The sequence below is a fragment of the Ascaphus truei genome, chromosome 2, assembly GCF_040206685.1.
Source record: "Ascaphus truei isolate aAscTru1 chromosome 2, aAscTru1.hap1, whole genome shotgun sequence".
NCBI classification, from domain to species: domain Eukaryota; kingdom Metazoa; phylum Chordata; class Amphibia; order Anura; family Ascaphidae; genus Ascaphus; species Ascaphus truei.
This window is the reverse complement of record NC_134484.1, coordinates 293,876,183-293,901,603: the sequence shown is the minus strand read 5'-3', so window position 1 is coordinate 293,901,603 and position 25,421 is coordinate 293,876,183. Positions and strand designations below refer to the sequence as shown.

The 25,421-nt window shown below is 46.9% G+C and overlaps 1 protein-coding gene across 3 annotated transcripts in view; it reads left to right on the top strand.

The window, feature by feature from the left end:
- Window positions 1–25,421, top strand: part of CLPTM1L (CLPTM1 like) — a 383,886-nt gene that overhangs the window by 308,620 nt on the left and 49,845 nt on the right. For all 3 annotated transcript variants that reach the window (XM_075586346.1, XM_075586345.1, XM_075586348.1), the window contains one exon: window positions 16,168–16,250. In XM_075586346.1, coding sequence (XP_075442461.1) covers window positions 16,168–16,250 — 83 coding nt within the window. The remainder of the gene's footprint in view (window positions 1–16,167; window positions 16,251–25,421) is intronic.

Below are 25,421 nucleotides of genomic sequence, written 5' to 3'. Positions count from 1 at the left end.
AACGGATTACTTGGGTTCAACAGGGACTTTAAACTTTGGGAAGGCAGATTTTGGTAGACTGAGGTCTAATCTAGTAGTAATACAATGGGATGATGTTTTTGCAGGGAAAAATGTAGAAGATAAATGGGCAGTCTTTAAAACATTGTTAGAAAAGCACACTTATCAGTGTTATACCCTTGGGTAATAAGTATAAAATAAATAAGTCAAAACCAATGTGGCTAAATAAACAGGTAGGGGAGGAAATGGACAAGAAGAGGAAGGCGTTTAGATTCTTTAAGTCAGAAGGGACAGAGACATCGTATCAGAATTATAAGGAATGTAACAAAAATTGCAAAAGGGCAATCAAATTAGCAAAAATGGATAATGAAAAAAGGATTGCAATAGAAAGTAAGGTCAACCCTAAAAAGTTATTTAGGTACCTTAATAACAAAAAAATGAGAAAAGAAAATATAGGACCCTTTCAGCGTGAGATGGGCAGGCAGATTATTGGAGATAGGGAAAAAGCTGAGGTATTAAACAAATTCTTTGCCTCTGTGTTTACGAGGGAAGAATCAAGTTCAATAGTAGTGCCGCAAGAGGAAGCCACAACCTCCATATTAATGAACAATTGGTTAACTGAGGAAGAAGTTCATAAGCGACTTGAAAAAAATAAAGTAAATAAGGCACCTGGCCCCGATGGCATACATCCAAGAGTTCTCAAGGAGTTACACTGGCGACACACTTTATTCGAGCTCGGCTAGTCCCACGAATTCGGGTATACCCGGGTGTATTGAGGTTTGTGACTGTTTTCTTCCCGAGTGCATTGAGGTATTTTCCAAGCAGGGATTGAAGCATTTTATTCCCGCTGGCTGCAATACTGCACAGTATATATATATATACTGCATTACAATTCATGAATTTATGCCATCTGGTAGACACGCGAAGCATTGCAGCCTATTAAATCCTAATCATTATCATTTAACAGATCAGCCGCCCGTCAGCCAGGCATGAACCCAGGCTGGGAAGGCAAACGCAACGGGGCTTGTCAGAGGTGAGGAGCGGCGCATTCCAGGTATCTGCCAGGTACATACTGGGTATTTGCTCGAATAAAGTGTGTCGGTGCAGTAAGCTCAGTAATAGCCAAACCATTATATTTAATATTCAAGGACTCCATTTCCACAGGCTCAGTACCACAAGGTTGGCATTAAGCAGATGTGGTGCCTATATTTAAAAAGGGAGCTCTATGATTAAGGACCACGCAGGTCCGAAACGCGTCAGAGTGTGTCCCCCATACCATATGTTTTTTCAATAAAATTTCATTTTTAATCTACACCTTGCTGGTCTCTCATCTCTACAAGCTGTGCACCGCTGGAATCTTCGGATCCTTCCTAGCATTATATTTAATATTCAAGGACTCCATTTCCACAGGCTCAGTACCACAAGATTGGCGTAAAGCAGATGTGGTGCCTATATTTAAAAAGGGAGCTAGATCACAACCGGGAAATTACAGACCTGTAAGCCTGACTTCAATAGTAGGGAAACTACTTGAAGGTTTAATACGGGATAATATTCAGGAATATCTAATGGAAAACAAAATTATTAGTAATAGTCAGCATGGATTTATGAAGGATAGATCTTGCCAAACTAACCTTATTTGTTTCTTTGAGGAGGTAAGTAGGAATTTAGACCAGGGTAATGCAGTTGATGTGGTCTACTTAGATTTTGCAAAGGCTTTTGATACGGTTTCACACAAAAGGTTGGTGTACAAAATAAAGAAAGTTGGACTCAGTAATAATATATGCACCTCGATTGAAAACTGGTTAAAAGACAGACAACAAAGGGTTGTCATAAATGGAACTTTTTCAGGTTGGGCTAAAGTCATGAATGGAGTACCTCAGGGATCGGTACTGGGACCGCTGCTTTTTAACTTGTTTATTAATGACCTTGAGGTTGGGATCGAGAGCAAAGTCTCCATCTTTGCTGATGATACTAAATTGTGTAAGGCAGGGCTGCACAACATACGGCCCGCGGGCCGCATGCGGCCGCCGGGGCACCCCGTGCGGCCCGCGACGGACCCCCTTCAACCTCCCCTTCTTTAAACCCCCTTCCCTGATAGGGAAAGGACGCGTTCCAGTAGGAGCGCGCGCTCTCACCTAACCTAACTTTCTCCCTCCTCCAGCACGGGACCGCGCTCTAGCAGTGTAGCGCGACCCGGAACTTCCGGGTCTGCTGTTAGAGCGCGCATCCCTCGCGCTTCCCTGACGCAGCTAACGTTGTACGCGGAGCGGCGTCATCTGGGCGAGACGGCCGCTGATTGGTCTCTCGGGTGCGTGACGCAGCGAAAGAGACAGACAGCGGGGAGGGTGATCTCGCTGTCCCCGTCATCGTAGCCGGTTGTGTCTCGCGGCCTGGGTGGTTGGTGAAGCTACAGCAGGAGCCGCAGCAAAGAGGGAGTGCTAGGTGAGGGAGGACATGCGCGAGGCTTAAGCAGGGGCTGCTGACATGGGAAGGGGGCTGCGGGCTGCTGACATGGGAAGGGGCTGCGGGGCTGCTGACATGGGAGGGGGCTGCGGGGCTGCTGACATGGGAAGGGGGCTGCGGGGCTGCTGACATGGGAGGGGGGCTGCGGGGCTGCTGACATGGGAGGGGGGCTGCTGACATGGGAGGGGGGTGGGGGGCTGCTGACATGGGAGGAGGGGGGTGGGGGGCTGCTGACATGGGAGGAGGGGGTGGGGGGCTGCTGACATGGAATGGGCTAGGGGGCTGCTAACATATGGGGGGGGCTACTGAAATGGAAGGGGCTGGTGGGGCTGCTGAAATGGGCTGTGGGGCCTGACTCTGTTTTATTTGTGAGGGTGGAGAGTGGTGTGAGTTGCAGGGGGGGGGGGGGGTGGAGGGGGTGAGTGGTGTGAGTTCCCGAGGGGGGGGGTGGGGAGGGAGAGTGGTGTGAGTTGCAGGAAGGGGGGGGAGAGTGATGTGAGTTGCAGTGGGGGGTGGGAGTGATCTGAGTTGCAGGGGGGGTGGGAGTGATGTGAGTTGCAGGGGGGGTGGGAGTGATGTGAGTTGCAGGGGGGGTGGAAGTGATGTGAGTTGCAGGGGGGGTGGGAGTGATGTGAGTTGCAGGGGGGTGGGAGTGATGTAAGTTGCAGGGGGGGGTGGGAGTGATGTGAGTTGTTGCAGGGGGGTGGGAGTGATGTGAGTTGCAGGGGGGGGGTTGGAGTGATGTGAGTTGCAGGGGGGGGTGGGAGTGATGTGACTTGCAGGGGTGGGTGGGAGTGATGTTAGTTGCAGGGGGGGTGGGAGTGATGTGAGGTGCAGGGGGGGGGTGATGTGAGGTGCAGGGGGGGTGATGTGAGGTGCAGGGGGGAGAGTGATGTGAGGTGCAGGGGGGGTGATGTGAGGTGCAGGGGGAGAGTGATGTGGTGTGCAGGGGGGTGGGATGTGTGTGGTGTGCAGGGGGTTATTGTGTGTTTGATGTGGAGGGGGAGTATTATGTGTGTGGGTGAGGGGGAGAGATGTGGGTATGAGAGATAGATAGGGAGTATCGCAAAGGTTGAAAGTGAGGGGTTCTGGGGGAGATATGAGGATGATGATGAGAGGTGCTGGAGGAGAGATGATGATGATGATGATGATAGGTGCTGGAGGAGAAATGATGATGATGATGATGATGATGATGATGATGATGATGATGATGATGATGATGATGATGATTTTACCCGTGCGGCCCAATTTTTTTTTCCTTGGAGCAGTTCGGCCCTTCTCACTTAACGAGTTGTGCAGGCCTGGTGTAAGGTAATAGAATCAGAGCAGGATGTAATTTCTCATCAGAAGGACTTGGAGAGACTGGAAACATGGACAGGTAAATGGCAGATGAGGTTTAATGCAGATAAATGTAAGGTTATGCATTTTGGATACAAGAATAAAAAGGCGACTTACAAATTAAATGGAGATATATTGAGGGAATCCTTGATGGAGAAGGATTTAGGAGTGCTTGTAGACAGCAGGCTTAGCAATAGTGCCCAATGTCATGCAGTAGCTGCAAGGCAAACAAGATCTTATCTTGCATCAAACGGGCAATGGATGGAAGGGAAGTAAATATAATTATGCCCCTTTACAAAGCATTAGTAAGACCACACCTTGAATATGGAGTACAATTTTGGGCACCAATCCTAAGAAAAGACATTATGGAATTAGAGAGAGTGCAGAGAAGAGCCACCAAATTAATAAAGGGGATGGACAATCTAACTTATGAGGAGAGGCTAGCTAAATTAGATTTATTTACATTAGAAAAGAGGCGTCTAAGAGGATATGATAACTATATACAAATATATTCAGGGACAATACAAGGAGCTTTCAAAAGAACTATTCATCCCACGGGTAGTACAAAGGACTCGGGGCCATCCCTTAAGGTTGGAGGAAAGGAAATTTCACCAGCAACAAAGGATAGGGTTTTCTTTACCGTAAGGGCAGTTAAAATGTGGAATTCATTACCCATGGAGACTGTGATGGCAGATACAATAGATTTGTTCAAAAAAGGTTGGACATCTTTTTAGATGGGAAAGGTATACAGGGATATACCAAATAAGTATACATGGGAAGGATTTTGGTCCAGGGATTAATCCGATTGCCAATTCTTGGAGTCAGGAAGGAATTAATTTTTCCCCTTAATTGGGTTTTTTGTTTGCCTTCCTCTGGATCAATAAGTAAGTATAGATATAGGATAAAGTATCTGTTGTCAAAATTTAGCATAGGTTGAACTTGATGGACCTACGTCTTTTTCAACCTCATCTACTATGTAACTATGTAACCTTGAACCATAATAAGTTCCATAAATATTCATAAAGTCAAATTGTAGTCTCAGCAACAGCTGTAATTTGCAGGTAAATAGGTATTGTGATATACAGGTAAAGTCCAGGGTGGGTTAAATTGGAGAGACTGAGGGATATAAAGGGATGAGATGTGTATTGATACACTATCTCTAAGCTGCAACACTTGGTGGGGGGGATATGCACAACAGAGAAAAACTGTCAAATTACCTCTGAAACCCCCTCTCCGAATGTAGTGTTGATCGTAGCCTCCCTGTTCCTCCGTTAGCGCGGTGCAGAGTATGGCAGCTCTGTGGAAAGCACCGTCTTCCCCCACATCGGGTGAAATCAAATCCTGTGTGATGTGCACCTGCACGGCTGCTGCGCATCACACCAATCCGGGGTATAGGCGCAGGAGATCAACGTAGGATGGGCTGGATGAAGAGACTGTGCAAAAAACTATGCAAAAGCACTCAGCAACTCACCAGGTGGATGAAAAATAAAAGAAATTTATTAAAAAAAAATACATAACAAAACGAGAAAAGCATGGCCACTAGTTCACTCTTTTACAGTGTTCTAAGTGTTGCAGCTTAGAGATATATAACAGTCCCATAAGAAAGTCTTACTGCACCGACACACTTTATTTGAGCAAATACCCAGTATGTACCTGGCAGATACCTGGAATGAGCCGCTCCTCACCTCTGACAAGCCCCGTTGCGTTTGCCTTCCCAGCCTGGGTTCATGCCTGGCTGACGGGCGGCTGATCTGTTAAATGATAATGATTAGGATTTAATAGGCTGCAATGCTTCGCGTGTCTACCAGATGGCATAAATTCATGAATTGTAATGCAGTATATATATATATACTGTGCAGTATTGCAGCCAGCGGGAATAAAATGCTTCAATCCCTGCATGGAAAATACCTCAATGCACTCGGGCAGAAAACAGTCACAAACCTCAATACACCCGGGTATACCCGAATTCGTGGGACTAGCCAAGCTCGAATAAAGTGTGTCGCCAGTGTATCTGTTTCTTGTAGCTGTAGGGGAAGGCCGCTCTGCTCTCCTGGGTCAGCACCCTTGTGTGGTAAGGCAATGTCTGTCCAGGTATACAGGTCTGGTCACCCTTTGTCTTGCTGTCAGCTTGCAGTCTCTTTGCAACTCAAGACATCTGTTGTTCCTCAGGTCAGCCCAGTTGTGGACTAGGGAACTCTCAGGTTGTCCTTCCTGGGTCAGTTCCAGTTGTGAGCTCAGGAATCCTTTTCCTGTGTCTCACATGACACTATTTCACAGAGCTCTGATTTGGCAGGTGGAGTTGGTTAATTGCTTGTGTGCAATTAACCATCACACTGCTGGATTAGAGGCAAGTTTAACAGGGATAAGTCTCTGTTACATGCCGCTTTCCTCGATGACCAACTCGGTGGAGGTCTGGGAAACCACTAAATTTAAGTGTGGATTAACCTCTAGGGGGACGCTGATTACACCCATATTCGACAACATCGATTTTGCTCCCGGTCTGAACGGTATCTACTTTGCAATTTGGAATCAAAAAGGAATCTTTAGACTTTGGGATCTGGAGCGGAGGAAAAATATAAAAACTTTTGACCAAATTAGATTGGAAAAAGAAATTCCCCACTCCGAATTTTTTAGATACCTCCAGATTACAGCTTTCTACTCCAAATTCTCACCATTCCCCCCATTAACACATTTTGAAATACTCTGTTTAATCAAGACAGACACAAGGGGACTAACATCTCAAATGTATGGGGAAGTGATCTGTTCCGTCCCAGGGTATACTCAGAGACCATCCTTCATATCTCATTGGGATATGGACTTAGGAGAGACATTGGACGATGAGGAGTGGGAAGAAATATTTCTAGCGGCCGCGAAAAGTTCAATTTGTACCTCACTGAAGGAGATTGCATATAAAGTGATGATGAGGTGGTACCTCACCCCATTCAAATTGTCAAAATTTTTGAAAGACTACTCCCCGTTGTATCCTAAATAATGCGGAGAGCAAGCAAACCTTTTACACATGCTGTGGTCTTGCCCTCGAATATCTCCCACTTGGGTGAAAATTCAGGATTGGTTACAGAGGATATTGGACCTCGAAATCCCATTGGACTCCTGGCTGTTCCTTTTGAACAGACCAGCACGCGAGTTGTCCATAGACGAAAATAAATTAATCGCACACTTTGCGACAACAACGAGGTGTGAGATCACAGCATTATGGAAATAGAAGGATTCTCCATCGTTACCTAAAATCAGGAATAACATTTGGTTTGTCTGTCAGATGGAGAAGCTCACAAGCCTAATAAATGATATAGGCACTAAATTCCAAAAAGTATTGCTACCATGGTTAGCAAATTTGGACATCCCAGGGGTGAGCATGACCACAATATTGCTATAATCGTATCAGGTGCATTCTCGTCCGGTGGGAATTTGTGATTGGATTATGGTGTTGGTTGGGCTAGAACCCACCCCTTGCAAGGGCGGTGGTGGAACCGCACGGAGAAGAGATCATAAGATAGAGTGAGTTATGATACAAAACATACAAATGCAAGACAGAAGCGGAGAAGGTCCCTACCCCCTCCCTCTTTTCCCTCAGGTTGTGCTTCCCTTCTTTTAATTTTCTTTTATAATATGCCTCTTATGTCAGGCTTATGTTTACTACCTTGTCTATTTGAACACTATGGACATTATGTATTGCCTCATGGATGATGTTCAGAGCCATGTTCATGTTGTGTAAACTGTATTCTGAAAACTGAAAATAAAAAAGTTAAGTTGAGGGGGAAAAAAAATGCAGCTTTAAACCAAACCAAATGAATAGTTTGGAAATACAAAATGCAGCCTGAGTGCACATTACATTTTGGCAATCACTGTGACATGAATAATAATAAGCCAATATGAAATATGTTGTAGTAATCAACCTGTTTCTTTACTTTATTAATACATGATTAATAACACTTCAACAACAATAATAATTAGTTGAGTGGGGAAGACATTGCCAGCATCTATTTTACCCATGTCTGTGAGCTTAAGGGGCTTTGAGTTTTCATTAGATCTCTAAAACTGGTGGTGTTCCAAAGTTATAACCTTTGTGGACATGAAAACGAACAATGTGTACATTGCTTAAAGTACCAAAAAGGGGGGGACTTTCATTCATTACTTTTTATAAAAGTTTAAAATACGGAAACCATAACCGTTTTAATAATTACCCCCTTGCCCTCTGCATAGCGAAAAGCAGAACACTAGGACATTCCTCTCCAAAGTTAGCTTGCTGCTTATATGCGATACAGCAAGTTGCCGTGTTTTAAAACTTTTTTTTTCCCTTTTTTGCGGTTGGCAGTGAAATACTCTTGCAATGCGCATACAGGATATAATGTAACTCATGATAACGATGTGGTCCTCTTATGCCTAGCCGGACACACACAGACAATTAAAATACAATTACAGCACTGCAGCCAAGTTTAAACTCTATGTTCCCAATATGACTCTGGGGCACCCAGCCGGACGTAATACCTTTATTTACTGGCCTGGGTACCCCTTCACCGTCACACCTCCCCACCTCATAGTGTAGGGGCATTTATAGCCACCCCAACTGGCGGTTTAACTGACCGCACAGCTCTTGAGGTTACTGGGTCAACAGGACTGTCCTTGCGGATTAGTCCGTCCGCATTTCCATGCTCGCTGCCTTTCTTATGCTGAATGGTGAAATCAAACTCTTGCAAGGCAAGTCTCCAGTGCAGCAGTTTGGCATTTTCCCTGGACACCTGTTGTAACGAATTTAGGGGATTATTGTCAGTGATGACAGTAAATGGGCGACCGTAGAGATAGGGCTGCAGCTTGCGATGTGCCCATACGATCGCCAAACACTCCTTTTCAATAGTGGCATAAGCCACTACCCGGGGCAGCAATTTGCGACTCGGGTACACAACCGGATGCTCTCCCTCCTCCTCCATTTGGCTGAGTACAGCACCGATCCTATAGTCAGAGGCATCGGTCTGCACCAAGAACTTTTTAGCATAGTCTGGTGCAGCTAAAACAGGGGCACTGGCCAGGGCGGTCTTCAGAGCCTGAAATGCAGTTTCATAAGCTGGAGACCAGACAACCAGAACTGGGAGTCGCTTCTGTGTCAAGTCAGTCAGGGGTTTAGCCACGGCACTGTACTGTGGCACAAACTTTCTATAATAGCCAGCGGTGCCTAAGAAAGCCATAATCTGCTTCTTAGTCTTTGGGGATGGGCCACTGCACTATTGCCTCAACCTTAGCTGGTTCAGGCTTCAGATGCCCTCACCCTACCCTGTGCCCTAGGTACAACACCTCAGCCATCCCTACTAAGCACTTTGTGGGTTTTAGGGTAAGCCCTGCTTCTCTAATTCTTGCTAGCACTGCTGCTACATGTACCAGGTGAGAATCCAATGAGTTACTAATGACAGCAATATCATCTGTCATACCAAGTCTTCTGTTAGGTCTGAGCATACCTGAGATTGTCCTGTGCCAACCCTATGATCGTTTCTAACCGGTCCCGGTTCTCTACCACGTACTGAAGCACAGAGGCGTCAGTATTGGCAGTCTCCCCTTCCCATCCCTCACGGAATAAGTCGAGAGTTACCCGTACCCTGCGCCCATATAGCAGCTCAAAGGGAGAAAAGCCGGTAGATTCTTGCGGTACCTCGGTATGCAAACAGTAAGTGCTGCAGGTTAATCTCCCAGTCTTTCCCCTCTGCCTCTGTAAAGGCTTGCAGCATCTGCTTCAGGGTATCATTAAATATCTCACACATTCCGTTTGTTTGGGCATGATAAGGGGTCGTGCGCTGGTGCGTCACCCTGCACGCATCCCAGAGACATTGTAACAATTCACTCATAATTAGTTAGAATCTCGCTAGGGAAACCTACCTTAGTTAAGATAACTAGTAATGCCTTTGCCATTGCCTTAGTATCTATAGTTGCAAGCACTACAGCCTCAGGTTACCGGGTGGCAATATCCACCACCGTGAGAATGTAGCACTTTCCCGACCAGCTGGGAAGCATCAGAGGACCTAATATGTCCATAGCTACCCTCTGGAAAGGTTCTCCTATTACCGGTAACGGGTTCAGGGGTGCCTTCACATGATCACCCGCCTTACCTACTCGCTGGCAGGCATCACAGGAGCGGCAAAACTCTGCCACTGCGCCTGATGCCCCCGGCCAGTAGTAGCGCTGCAACAGCCGGGCTCTCGTGCGAGTGACCCCCTGATGCCCCGCTAGTGGAATGGAGTGGGCAACCTGCAGTAATTGCTGCCTATACTCCCTTTACTATACCACTAGCAGTCCTACCAATCCAGACCCTATCTTTCCCGGTAGAACCTTGCTCCCTATACAGAAGTCCGCGGTGCCACAAGAAGTGGTCTGACCCTTCACTTTCCTGAGACTCGGATGCCCGAAGCCTTATACCTTCTAAGCTACTGTAGGGTCATCTTTCACCGCATCCCTAAATTCTGTTCCTAACACTGGCCACCCACCTTTAGTCTCTAAGTCAGGGGACACAGGAACGGGTAGGGAACAGTAAGTCAGTCCCTGGTCACGACTCAGTCTGGCTTACCTGTCTGGTCTCCCCAGAGACCGCTGGAACCGTGGGTCCCAAATGCCGGGGGACAGGGGTTGGTTCTGCTGCGATCCTTGATGACTGGCTCCCAGTAATCGCTGCAACATGAGCCAGCTCTGCTGTGAACACACAGGTTACCTGCCCCGGGTCGTTACCAAGCAAAACATCGGCATCCAACCCGGGCAATAACCCCACCTCCCTCATGCCACGACTGGCTTCCCAATCCAAAAAGACCTGGGCAACCTGGAGTGACCGCGGAGCAAATCCTCTGGTCGGACCATATCAGGTCTGATCAGGGTAACGGTGGCATCGGAAGCCACCAAGCTGTCCTCTTGCCGATGCAGATGCATCTGCCGGACATCATTAGGCTGCAACCCGACTGGCGCAACCTGAAGTCCCTCTGTCACTGCTGCTGGTTCCTGGGGGTCAAGCGCAGATCTTTCCGTGAACGTCCCTGTAACGAAATTGTGAGTAATTAGCGCATTAATAATGGCAGTTTGCTTAACTTGTTACCCCTATTTCGCATTGGGGATGAAGGGGTTAATTTTCCATGCACTGTACATATATTATTTTTCCCTCTGTCCCTTCTTGTCCCCATTTTGCAGGAGTGTATGTGCCTGCAGTAGTGTATAACCCAGTACACTGATGTTAGTGGCTTTGGACACAAGATGCTGCTGCAAACGCTAAACCTCAAGTTAAGTGGATAAGCGTGGCGCGGTCTCTTTGTTCCATTGCCAAGTATAGGTATCCATTACTGAGACTGGAAGCCGTAACCAAAGAGTCAATTGAATCAAAGGTTTGAGGTTTCCAATCTCAAGTAGAACTCGGATACAATGTATCGACGACCCGGTTAATGGGGCGTCTTGAAAGGCAATTCGCAATTGGCGTGGGAACTCGGTCAATTGACGTGAGAAAGCCGTAACCGCAAGTCAATTGATGTGAGAATCCCATAGACCAGCATCGCCAGTCAAGGAGAAGCTATAACTCGGGAACGGAAAGGGTTAAAAACCTGACATTTGGTGTGCAGTCCCAGAGAAACATCCCAAGCACACACATATGAAAATTAAAATTGTGGGATAAGGGGAACACATTTTTATTCAAGTGGATTTGTGGTTGCAGATTTAAATGGACAGGCAGGATGCATTTTTTTTTGGTGTCTTTGAAATGCAGCCAGTGACCAAATGTTTTTACATACATGAGCTGGAGGCTCTTCCTACTGAAACTTCACAGACCCCCATTGAGGCGATGCCTATAGGTCTGGGGTAAGATTTGCAGTTGAAAGACCCCAGAGCCGCAAAGTGTGAAATAGCCACGATGGTTGCTCCATGGGAGATCCTGGGCTAGTTCACACCTTGGGGGGGGGGTTTAACCCTAGCCTGGGAGATGCCAGGTAAACGTGGGAGTGCACCTATGCTAAGTAGCCCAGGTGGCAATGTCGCACAGGCGCTGTAGCAACAGGAAATCCCACTTTCCAAACTGTGGGCAAGTAGGGGATTGGGGAATGAGAAAATTCCCTCGAGGGGGATTGGGTGGGCATGTTGGAGATAGGCTCTCAAACCCTATATACATGCTGCCCAAGCTATCCCCGGTGTCTTTCGTTTTTCATTATACAATGTGAGCGGACTTACATCACAACAGTGGATAAGAGCAGCAGCAACGAATCCAGAACGCAACAAAATATTTCCATCGGAACCAAGTACAGAACTCTGCTTCAGGATTTCGGTAATGCTGGGGGGTATCTAACGAACCCCAATGGACCAGAACAAACTTTGTGTTATTCAAGGACATATTGGGTTGGTAAAGCGCGCTCCTTGCAACAGGACTGCGCTTTAAAGGACAATATTCCAGCACTTTGTTCTATTTCTGGACATTCTATCCCGTTCTCTTCTTCAGTCAGTGTTTTTATTAAGTATATTCTAAGGTTGTCGTGTGTCTGTCTATCAAGGAAATAAATGTCAGTTTATTTTGCTCAACTTGTATGCTCAATCTAGTTCCCCAAAAATATAAATTGTTGATAAGTTCTGTCCATCCTCTGTGGGTTGATTCCACGGCTTGACTAGACTCCTCTGTGTGTGCCAGTCGCACATGGGCGACCGGCCTCACAGCTGGAGAGCGTTGCCCCAGATGGGGTTCACTGGACCTGGCTCGGTCCAGACAGTCGGGTCTAATGTGACCGACTTTATTGCAAAGGTGGCATCTCCTCCCATGCTTGAACTCTGCTGGTTTAGAACTGCTGCTAGCTGCTGCAGGGTTGTGCACCCACGGAGGGGTTTGCTTGGCTCCCCTGGTTGGCACAGCCGGCCATTTTGGAGCCCCTTCTTTATCTATCAGGGCACAACTGCAGATAAACTTATCAGCCATCCTGGCAGCTTCCACATGGGTCTTAGATTTACGGTCAAATACCCATGCCCTCACGTCCGAGGGACACTGCTGCAGTAACTGTTTGTCATGGTAGACCAGACCTAATTCACGCCGAATATACTGGGCACTGATTGAACAGGACAAAATGATAAAATAAACTGAAGATTTATTACCTTTCGGGCAAACACAACACGGTAACACAAATGACACTTGAAAATAACACTTACGGTAAAATAACAGGGTAAAGTATCCAAGAATAACACTGGCTAGCAATTCTCCATTGCTGGATTAGAGTCACGAAACGCGAACACTCTACCACTCTGGGCAACCTGCCTCTTTATAGGGTTTTAATTCCCATCACAAACAGGCAAGGAACTCTGGGAGGAAACAGTAGTGCCCCCCCACCCCCCTGGCGACACCAAGTCTAGGGCTGATTGGCTGGGCATTGTCTTACCCCTAGGAGGGGTTGATGGCAGATACTTTATGTTATCTGGCCCATCCCCACTCCTTATGGCTCTGCTGCTTTGTAGTCCTGATTATCTCCAGACACCTTGGCATCAAAGCCACTGGATGCCCTTTGAAGTCAGGGACTCCCAAAGCTCCCAGCTCATCCTCAATGCACATTTATCTGGAGGAACCTCACCTGATTAAATCAGAGGCCCCTCCATACAAATGTAACTCACATGCAAATCCCATTACAAGTCTGCTATCAGAGAAATTAGTACATAGAGTCACATAATCCCCTGAACACTTTGCAGGGCTGACTCCCAAATTACATCACAGTGCTTTGGAATACACATACATAGTACATTATACATTAACCCTTTCTCTTCCCACACAAATTAGGAGTAACTAGCTGGGTATAACCCCTTTATTACAGGCCAGATTACACCTGATGGTCACACTGTTCCTGAAACATTAAGTCCAGTAACGTATGGTACTTTGTAGCACCACAACCCTCCACCCACTGAGTACGCTGGCGTGCCATGCGGGCACCATTGTTCACATATGACTCCTGAGGGTGGCGTTCCTCTGTCCTGAACTTGCCTCTGTACGCTTCTGGGGTGAGGGCATACCGCAACAGCAGTAAAGCTTTCACATGCTCAAAATCATCCCGATCCTCTCGTGGGATAGACTGCAGGGTTTCCTTAGCTTTGCCCGACAACAGGGGATGCAGTCGCAGCACCCAGACCCGTTGTGGCACCCTGTAGCTCAGACACTGTGTCTCAATGTCGGCTAAGAATCCATCGATTTTGTCTGTGCCGCGGACAAACTTACTGAAGCTGCGGTGATTGACTTGGGGAACAGCCTGCTTTCCGTTGACCAAGTGAGTGAGGGGTTACTTGTCCATGAATAGCTGCCAGCATGCGAATCCGCTCATCAGAAGTAGCGTTTTCCCCCCATGAGGAAAGAAGTGCTGTTAGTCCAGAGTTAAGGCGTCCCGCAAGTGCAGGGACAGTTGGAACTGTAGGCACAATGCTCCTCGCAGCCCCCAAACCCAGTCCTTCACCAATATCCTGGTGAGCATCCTCTCCCTCCCCATGTCCATCTTCCCCCAGGACTGGAATCATCTCCTGTATCCTGGGTTGAAGTGTAATCTCTGTAGCTGCAGGTGCCGTGCTTTCAGGGGCAGCAAGGCTTGCTTCATGCTGCTCCAGATCCTCCATTTGTGTATTTGCCCGACCAGCTGTCGGTAAGCTATATTCTTCACACCGGGCAACAAGCCTGGCACGATTCCAGGTCCGGAATCGCCCCGCTCGCTTGTCCATGCTTCACCTGCAGGCAACACGATATGGCTCAAAGATTGACTGCGTCTTTTTGTGTCTTTCGCAAACCGTGTGTATGCTACCTCACGCTTGGGAGCTCGCAACTTCGAGTCTCCCGCTATGCTATAGCACCCCACAAGATACTATATCATAGGCTTAATTAGATCCCGCCGCTGCAACCAGTGCTTTTTAACACCTTAATTACCCAGATCCTTTGATTGAGCAAAGTGAGAGATAAAATAAATTGGGATTTATTTACCAAATGAACATACACAGCTTGATCTACAAAATACTAAGAAATAACACTTACTGGGATGGGGCAAAACAAAATAAAATGTTCCCGGAACGAACTTCACCGAAATAACGTCTCTGGGCACCAATTCCCATGAGCGGGGTTGGTGCGCAAAACAGAGCTGCGAAACAGTCTTTGACTAGTGGCGCCTCCCGCAACCACTCTTACTCCGCTGTAGGTAATCCTTTCGTTTCCCCAATACAGGATTGGTTAGCAAATCCTTAGTCCTTCCGAATACTGGAAGCTGGATACAAATCTTGGTTCCAATGTTAAAGTCTTTGTACCGCACACTGTAGCTTAGATGGAATCTTAGATGAATCTATCTCACGATTGGCAGCACAGACTTTTAAAACCATACTAGCCCTATCAGTATAATGTGCAGCCAATCACGGCGTGGGAATAACGCATGGAGCCGGGCAGAGGCTTCAAGGTATGTTACACTAACAACAAGGTATGTTACACTAACTTCGCACCTGAGCCGCTTAGCATACCTAACCAAGCCCACTTCCATGGCGACATGTTGTCTTGCTGTCCCTGGATATCTGGCAGGAAAAAACTGTTTATATTTACTTCCCTCTACTTAACACTTTCAAATGTCGGTACCTTTTTAAGTCTGGACTTTCCTAGACATTCTGGAGTCATCTCAGCGTGATATCTTAGAAGTCCTGACATAAGTTATGCATGATTCACTTGCCGGAATGGCTGGCCATATATCTGGGAATCACTGTACTTGTGAACCAAGTGTTTCCGCTGCTCCGTCCGCTTGAATGTAAATGCCCTTGCTCTTATAATTTTAATACACCAAAAAGAGGGGGACTTTCATTCATTACTTTTTATAAAAGTTTAAAATACGGAAACCATAACCGTTTTAATGATTACCCCCTGCATACCGAAAAGCAGAACACTAGGACATTCCTATCCAAAGTTAGCTTGCTGCTTATATGCTGCCGTGTTTTAAAACTTTTTTTTTTCCTTTCTTGCGGTTGGCAGTGAAATACTCTTGCAGTGTGCATACAGGATACATAACTGATACAATGTAACTCACGATAACGAGGTGGTCCTCTTATGTCTAGCAGGACACACACAGACAATTAAAATACAAATACAGCACTGCAGCCAATTCCGCAATAGTGCAGAGCTGACACTATGTTCCCAATATGACTCAGGGGAACCCAGCTGGGCATGATACCTTTATTTACTGGCCTTGGTACCCCTTTACCGTCGCATATATGCCTTACTAATTTTCTTAACATTCACATTTATAACATATCTTCTTGTATATATTTGTTGAATTATCCAATATATAAACATTTAAAATATTTGAATAAAATTATTTCCTTGCCTAAGTTTTTACATCATGTTCCTTCTTGCTGTTATAGGCTATGAAGTACTTGTCTTATTTATTGTACCCGTTGTGCGTTGGAGGTGCAGTTTATTCACTTTTGAACATCAAATACAAAAGGTAAGATGTTACTCTTGTTGCCGAATGGTTCCTCTTTCCAGCATAAAGCCAGATTTTATAGTGTATATTACATGTAATGTACACTGGCGACACACTTTATTCGAGCTCGGCTAGTCCCACGAATTCGGGTATACCCGGGTGTATTGAGGTTTGTGACTGTTTTCTGCCCGAGTGTATTGGGTTATTTTCCAGGCAGGGATTGAAGCATTTTATTCCCGCTGGCTGCAATACTGCACAGTATATATATATATATACTGCATTACAATTCATGAATTTATGCCATCTGGTAGACAAGCGAAGCATTGCAGCCTATTAAATCCTAATCCTTATCATTTAACAGATCAGCCGCCCGTCAGCCAGGCATGAACCCAGGCTGGGAAGGCAAACGCAACGGGGCTTGTCAGAGGTGAGGAGCGGCGCATTCCAGGTATCTGCCAGGTACATACTGGGTATTTGCTCGAATAAAGTGTGTCGGTGCAGTATGTTTGTAATATTCACTATCCGGTACTTCTTAAATTATGGATCCAAATAGTTTGTGCTCTTTTGTGCACAAATCTGTGCAGCTCAAGCATTAAAAGAAAGACTAATTGATTGAAGTGGAAATGGCGTTACTTCCCTGTTGTTAAATATTCACCTCTGAGGTGTACGCATTGTGGGGAGCTTAAAATCCCACAGACTGGTAATAATTACTCTCATACAAGTCAGTACCTATGAGCTATCTGTTAATGATTGGATCGGGCTGGCAGCTGTCCAACGGCCATTTTGTAAAGGAACACCTTCAAGTATGGGACCGGTGCAGTCCCTGCTACATAAAAAAAACAACCCCATACTGCACCCTCCCACAAAATATGGGCTTACCTGAGTGAATTGCTACTTTCAATTAAATCATTTTATTAGTTGCAAATGTTTAGCGATTGCACACAGCGTGCCCATATCAACATTTTTTGTTAGCACTAGATAAGAAAATGTACTAATCGGAAAAACACAATAAACTACTCTTAGGTCATGCAGGCGTGTCTACCCTTAAAACCCTGCTAAATGTTATTCTCGAGTGGGGGAGAAATTGGACATAATCAGTGGCCAGCAGGTGTATGGCGTCCAATTTCCTGCTCCCCAAGCCACCATTGAAAGGGGGAGGGAGTAATATTTATTTGATGGAAGGGTTTTATTGCTTACCTATATCTGGATACAATATGATCTGTAATCTCAAAGGGTGATCATGGAGCATACTACTTCCACACTCCAAAAAATAGGGGTCGACAATTATCACTCCCTGTAAAGATCAGGAGGATGCTCCTACGACGGTAACCTCTAAAGCCAATTAAGAGTTCCCCCCAAGTTTTGTTTTGGAGGTTTTCTTGGTAAACTTATATTTTTGATTACCAGAAGGAGCATTCCATCTGCTCATTGTTGCTAAGCATGCTATTGCAGATGGTGGAGCTGTGAGTGAGGAACAGGAAGGTAGCTGGGTAACGGTGGGAAGGGGAAGAGGCAGGCTAGTTCTCAGCTGACCCATCCCAGTAGATTTGCCCCTAATGAGTGAAGATATTGGGTGTGTCAGGGCAGAAATGGCATGGCTGGGGGAGACTAATTCCTCTAGCAGCCAGGCGAATAGTTCTCCAGCATAGAGGGGATTCACAATACTCAGAGACCAAACATGTCCTGATCTGCGTGACTGGTTGTTTCAAGTGCTGGTTGTATTAAGTGTGCAGTTAGAACTAGAAGGAAAGGGAAGTGCTGTGTATACTAGTGTATACTAGCAGGGGTGGCTGAATTTGGGGAGTGCAGTGGGTTATTTTATTTTCAAAGTGTGTGGTAATTGAAAGTCTGTAGGATAAAGGGGGAGAAAAAAAAGAAAAAAAAATTTTTTTTCCCTGCCTGAGTCAGCAATGGGTGTGGTTGGCTGGTTGCTAACCTAATACACCTGGTGGGTGTCCCTATTTGAACAGAGGTTCCTAACAAATTCTGAGCTTCCGTTTACTGATCTGTGTGACTGGTTGATTTCAAGTGCTGGTTGTATTAAGTGTGCAGTTAGAATAGAAGGAGTTTGAACAGGGAAGAGGTTAAACAAGGTTTAGTATATTGAAGTACAGTTTATTGTTAGTACTTAAAAACTTCATAGTTGCTACTATGAACAGGATTGAGAATGCCACTCAATGCACATCTTGCCACATGTATGTGTACTTGGAGCAGCTGTTGCAAGGAGCATACCGCTGTGAGAAGTGTAAGCAGGTGTTCTCTTTAGAGTCAAAGTTTGCTGATCTGAAGAGGAAACTTGCACTATTGAGGGACATTGATAATTTTGAAAGAGGTTTAGTGCTCACTGAGCAGGCCCTTGCTTCGACTAGTGGTGCAGATGGTGACACTGTTAGTGAGGAGCAGGTAGGTAGCAGGATAACAGTTAGAAGCAGGGGCAATAGCGAGAGGCAGGCCATTTCTGAGCTGACCCATCCCAATAGATTTGCCATATTGAGTCAATATATTGGAAGTATCAGGGCAGAAATAGCAAGGCTGGGGGAGACTGATTCCTCTAGCAGACAGGGAAACAGTTCCTCCAGTACAGAAGGGACTCAGGATGCTCAGATACCAAAAAGATTGTGATGGTAGGGGACTCCATTATTAGGAAGGTAGATAGGGCAATCTGTTGTCATAACCGCATGAACCGAACAGTTTGTTGTCTCCCGGGTGCTCAGGTTCGGCACATTGCGGATCGGGTAGACAGATTATTGGGAGGGGCTGAGATTGACCCGGCGGTCTTGGTACATGTTGGCACTAATGACAAAGTTAGAGAAAGATGGAGGGTCCTAAAAAATGATTTCAGGGATCTAGGCCAAAAGCTTAAGGCAAGAACCTCCACGGTAGTATTTTTTGAAATACTATCAGTGCCATGCGCTACCGCAGGGAGACAGTCAGAGATCAGGGAGGTTAATGCATGGCTAAGAAAGTGGTGCAGGAAGGAGGGGTTTGGGTTTTTAGAGCACTGGGACTCCTTTTCTGAGAGGTGCCATCTATATTCTAGGGATGGATTGCACCTCAATGAAGAGGGATCTTCTGTGCTAGGGGGAGAATGCTAAAAAGGTTGGAGGAGATATTTTAAACTAGGATGGAGGGGGGAGGGGAATGAAACAGATAATGAACTAAATGGAATAGAGGAGGATACAAGGTGGTATGGAGGTAGAATGGGGGCAAGTGGAGGCGCATGCGCGATGGTGAGGGGAATAGCTGCCTAATCTAGTAGCTCCTACCCCCGCCAAAGCAAGATTTAAATAAAGGCAATATAAACGGACAGTGCATACTACAAATTCTCTGATACCGACGTCGGAACCCACAGAGATGGCCCCGCCATCCACAAAAAAGAAGAATATGGGAGATCTCAGGCGATACTTAAGCCGATCCACATCCAGAGACGGGAGAGCAGAAATGGCGCCCGGCTCAGCACCAGGATCGGGGTCAGACCACGAGGAGGACCGAGAGGAGACGCCGGAACAGCGGCCCGTACGGCGCTGCGATTTTGATCGGCTGTACAACGACATGAAGTCGTTGTTTAGAGCCGAGATACAAGAACTCCGGCAGGAGGTACAGGGCCTGGGAGCAAGAACTGGGGCCCTGGAGGACAAAATGGTGGCGGTCTCCTCAGCGGCCAAAAAATCCGAAAAGCGTTCCTCCCATCTGCAACACCAAATTACAGAGCTGGCCGAGCGCCAGGAGGACGCAGAGAACCGGGACCGACGGAGTAACATCCGTGTCCGCGGCATACCCGAGGACATAGGGGAAGTAGAAGAGTTCCTCACAAGATGGATGGCGACGCTGCTCCCCGACACCCCAGTGGCAGAATTAATGATGGATAGATGCCACAGAGCTTTAAGGAGCAAGCCGCTGGCGAATGCACAACCGAGGGATGTGATTGCTCGGTTGCATTACTTCCGCACCAGGCAGGCGATTTTTACAAAAGCCCGGGGGGAAGAAGCCTGTAAGTTTGAGGGGGTCTCCCTACAACTCTTTCAAGACCTGTCCCCGCTGACCCTGGCCAGACGCCTGAAACTACAACCTATCACCCGCCTCCTCAGAGACAAAGCGATCCGATATAGGTGGACCTTTCCGTTTGGACTGCTAGTCATCAGGAACGGAAGGGCCACCTCAATGAAAAACCCAGAGGAGGGGGATGAATTCCTGCGCAGGCTGGGGGTAACAACGGGAGAAGCCAGGAGCCCACGGAAAGAGGCAGAACCGGACAATGAGTGGCAACAGGCCGGCACATCCCGGAAGACCCGAGCTACTACTGAACAGGAGAAGGAGTGAATAAAGTTCTGCCAAAATAAACTGTACTCTATGAATCTGTTTGTTTGCCTACAAGTTATGGCACAAAGTTTTGTTCAACAAGACCGCTAGCACCTAGGAGCACCGAGCAGCAGAAGTGGACTTCATAATGCCACAGCACCACCTACTCAATAAAGGACATGTACACGCTGCCCCACGGTTTCAAGCCAAGCCTGGGGGGGGAAAAAAAAAAAAAAAGAAACATACCTGCAATGCCGGTGATACTGGCTGCCCCGCAACCCGGAAGAGGCGCGTGGCACGCACCAAAGGAAGATGGCGGCATCGTCACTCGTGGCGGGACGAAAGCTGCACGGCCGGAAGAAGAAGAGCCCAGCGCGGGAAGACGTCCGCTCCCATCGACATCCGGCGGCTATGACCAAAGACCGGAAGGACGTCACCGGATATGGCCGCGCGGCCATCTTGGTAGAGGCGACCGGTTGGGGAACTGAAGAGCCACGTCACTCAGAAGCGCCAAAACCGCAGCAAGACCCGGAAAAGCAGTTACTCCGGACAAATCGCAGGGTCATAAGACCCACACATAGTCCAGGCAGGCAGCGACAGCACACCAGGGGAGGTAGGGAGAGGGAGAATACCCAGCGAAGGTAGGGTAGGCCCCACTAGTTCCACACAGAGGACACCAGAGGTGGGAGCAGCCAAAGGGGTGCATGAACACAGGGACACACACACCAGAAGGAAGAGTCCCAGCAACAGAACACGTAGAGGGAGGGGAGTACATTACCCACAGGCCCATGAAGGTAACAAGTAAGAGAGAGACCCTACAAAGGGCAGGAACATAGAAGTAGGAAGAGTGCCCCACACAGATAAGTTACACTCACAACAACGCTGCCTGCGGTCCTAGGGATGCTGAACGGTCGTATTGGCTACGAAGATTTGCCTTTAACTATGTTTAAAAACGGTGGGGGGGGGGGGTGCTTGCCCCTTTGCCGTCGGCATGAGTCTCCTCATGGATACTTGGGGGTTAGACCCCAAGGGACCCATGAAAGACCCCGGTGGGCCGGTGAAAACGGGTCAAGCTCAACCTGACATGGTCCCGAACCGGAACCCCACGAGGGGCAGTTCAGGCGTCCAGGGGGACTCGGTCCCCTGATGTCGCCGAAAGTTACCAAGGTTTATTTGTTGTCTCCCCCATGTCCCCAATGTGTGTACCCCAATGTTTCTCCCCTATACAGACGAGCAATATACAAAGCAGTCCACTGAACCATACGTTGAAACACAACATGACCCGGATAGAAAGAGGTAACGCAGCATTCCATATTGAAAACATCAATGGGTAAGGATTTCACCATCTTATCGCACAACATAAAAGGTTTTAATAGCCCCCTAAAAAGGAAAATAGCATTTACTGACTACCGACGACAAGACCCCAACATAATATTACTCCAAGAGACCCACTTCTCAAAGACCAGTTCCCCTAAGTATCTGGACACCAGATATAGAACATGGCTTTCTGCGTCAGCCAATGTAAAAAAGAGAGGGGTAGCAACCTTATTACACAACCGCCTGGCGTTTAGCACAACTCTAACAAAAAAAGACAAGAATGGGCGTTTCTTAATAATAGTAGGCGAGGTGGGTGGACAACCCCTCACAATAGCCAATGTCTACGCTCCCAATGAAGGGGCCGATACCTTCTTTACAAAATTCTTTACAACTCTACATAGAGTGGCACAAGGCGGGGTAATACTAGGTGGGGATTTCAACCTCACTCTAGATCCGAAAGCCGACAGGTACACGCCCAGAATACCGAAACACACACACAGCAGAGCAATCTGGACCCAAGGTCTCAAGACAAACAGACTGGTAGATATCTGGCGGGAACAACACCCGGGAGAGAAGGAGTACACATTCTATTCACATCCACATGACAGATACAGCAGGATAGACTACCTCTTTGTGTCCAATAGAATGGTTTCGCAGATCTCCCATACGGGCATCCATGATATTTCATGGTCAGATCATGCACCCATCGAGCTGCGGTGCACAGATTTCAGACTAGACAGACCAGGAGCGACATGGAAGCTAAACGAATCTCTGCTAAAAATCCCTGAAATTGAAACGGCAATAAGGGATAAAATCAGGGTCTATTTTGAGGAGAATGTCGGTAGTGTGACATCTCAATCCATCCTATGGGAGGCCCATAAGGCGACCCTCCGCGGAGAGCTCATAGGGATAGCAAGTAGGCGGAAAAAAGCAAGGGAAAATAAAATTAAGATTCTCCAATCAGAGTTAACAGCCCTCTCTGCCCTACACAAAAATAACAAACAAGCGCAGACCTTACAGGCCTGGCGCGACACTAAAACAAAACTAAATTTATTGATGTCCTCCCGAGCGGAGAAAGAGCTGACCTGGTCTAGGCGACGATACTATGAGAAAGCGAACAAGCCAGATACCCCACTTGCCAATAAACTCAAAAATTGTAACCGTAATTTCCATATTCAAGCCATTCGAACCAAGAAAGGTGACCTTACTTCTGATCCCAAACAAATTGTAGAGGCATTTAAAAATTACTATGAGACCCTATATGATGGGGCGAAGGTCTCCCATTGTGAGAACACTCATAGGCAGCTGAGGACATTTCTAATGGAGGCAAAACTACCCAGCCTGAGCAGATTGGAAAGGGAGGCATTACAGGTAGACTTCTCAGGTGAGGAAATATCAGAGGTAATAAAAGCACTAAAGCCGTCCAAAGCCCCGGGCCCGGACGGCTTCTCTAACCTGTACTATAAAAAATTTAGAAAAACACTAGTGCCTCACCTGGCCCGACTATTTAACTCATTCTTAGATGGTGCCCCTATCCCTGGCCAAATGCTCCAAGCGTCTATAACAGTGATCCCCAAACCAGGAAAGGACCCAGCGGATTGCAAAAGCTACCGGCCTATATCTCTCATCAATTCAGACACCAAAATCTTCTCCAAATTGCTAGCTAACCGTCTGAATTTAGTCATGCCGAAGCTGGTCCACCCAGATCAAGTAGGGTTCATATGCGGGAGGCAAGCTACAGACAATACCAGACGGATAATAGATTTAATTGATTTGGCACATAGAAAACACATCCCGTCTATGGCATTGAGTCTGGACGCTGAAAAGGCTTTCGACCGCATTGATTGGCCCTATCTCACAGAGACGCTGGGGATGTTCGGCATAGGGGGGAGAATATTGGGAGCTATTCTGGCTCTTTACAGGGAACCGATGGCGAAGGTCAGACACCAGGGCTTCCCGTCGGATGACTTTCCTATAAAGAGCGGCACCAAACAGGGATGCCCCCTGTCCCCACTCATTTTTGCATTATGTATAGAACCCCTAGCGGCACACATCCGCAACTCCCCCGATATAACAGGTATACAGATTAATGACCAGTCACACAAAGTGGCCCTGTATGCAGATGACATTATACTAATGTTATCCAAACCCCTTACCTCTCTGCCAAATGTCTTCAGGTTGCTAGATAATTTTAATAAGATTTCAGGATTCAAAATCAATCAGACAAAATCAGAAGCACTAAATATCAACCTGCCAAAGGTCACAGAAAAATTGATTGAACTGAATTTTAATTTCAAATGGCAAGCCTCCTCCATAAAATATTTAGGTATCTATATAACCAAAAACTACGACGCCCTCTACAAAGCCAACTACCCCAGGCTAATTAGGACTCTGAAGGAGGATCTACGGATCTGGTCAGGCCACACAATTTCGTGGATCGGCAGGATCCAGTGCCTTAAGATGAATCTCCTCCCCCGAATCTTGTATCTGTTTCAGACCCTTCCGATACAAGTGATCAGAGACGACATCCTCCGTTTACAGTCCTCTATGGTGAAATTCGTCTGGGGTAATAAAAAACCACGTATAAAAAATAGCATCCTTACAAGGCCAACAGTTAGAGGAGGTTTGGGGGTACCTTGCTTGATATCGTACTTCAAAGCGGCACAATTATCCCAAATTACTCAGTGGCACATGCAACCTAGCCTGCGGAGGTGGGTTGAGTTGGAAAAGGCTTGCTGTGACCCCGTAGAGATACAGGATCTAATTTGGCTACCCAAAAAAATACAACAGACCTTAAGTGAACCGCTGGCCGCAGTGAAATGCTCTTTGGCTACTTGGGAGAACACCAAACACAACTGCCCTGACAACCCAGAACACACTTATGACCCCGATTACGGGGAACCCTGATTTCGCTCCGGGTATGTTACGCAAGAACCTTGCGGTCTGGAAAGCAAAAGGTATTACTAGGCTACTACACCTGGAGAGACACCAAGCCTTCAAAACATTTGAACAAATTCGATCAGAAACAGAGATGCCCAATTCCGAATTTTTTAGATACCTCCAGGTGCGAGCATTTTATATGAAAATTCCCAAACGCCCCAAGCGCACAAATTTTGAGCAGCTATGTTCCAGAGGCACGGACACATCGGGACTCACTTCTCGGATATACAGAGAGGTGGTCTGCCCTGGACAGGACGTTGACACTAAACTGAACTATAGAATTAAATGGGAAACAGACTTAGGGGAGACGCTAGAAGACAAAGACTGGTCCACAATAGTACTGGCAGCAGCGAAAAGCTCTATATGCACCACCTTAAAGGAGAATGCATATAAAGTCCTAATGAGGTGGTATCTCACCCCAACACGATTAGCAAAGTTCGTCAAAGGCTACCCACCATTGTGCCCAAAACAATGTAGGGAACAGGCGGACTTGCTTCACATGCTGTGGGGTTGCCCAAAAGTGGAGGAAATCCAGGATTGGCTAACGAGTATTCTCGGACGACCGGTCCCCCTGGACCCTTGGCTGTTCCTGCTGGGCAGGCGCACTCGGGGAATAGGCAGACCGGCGCAAAAACT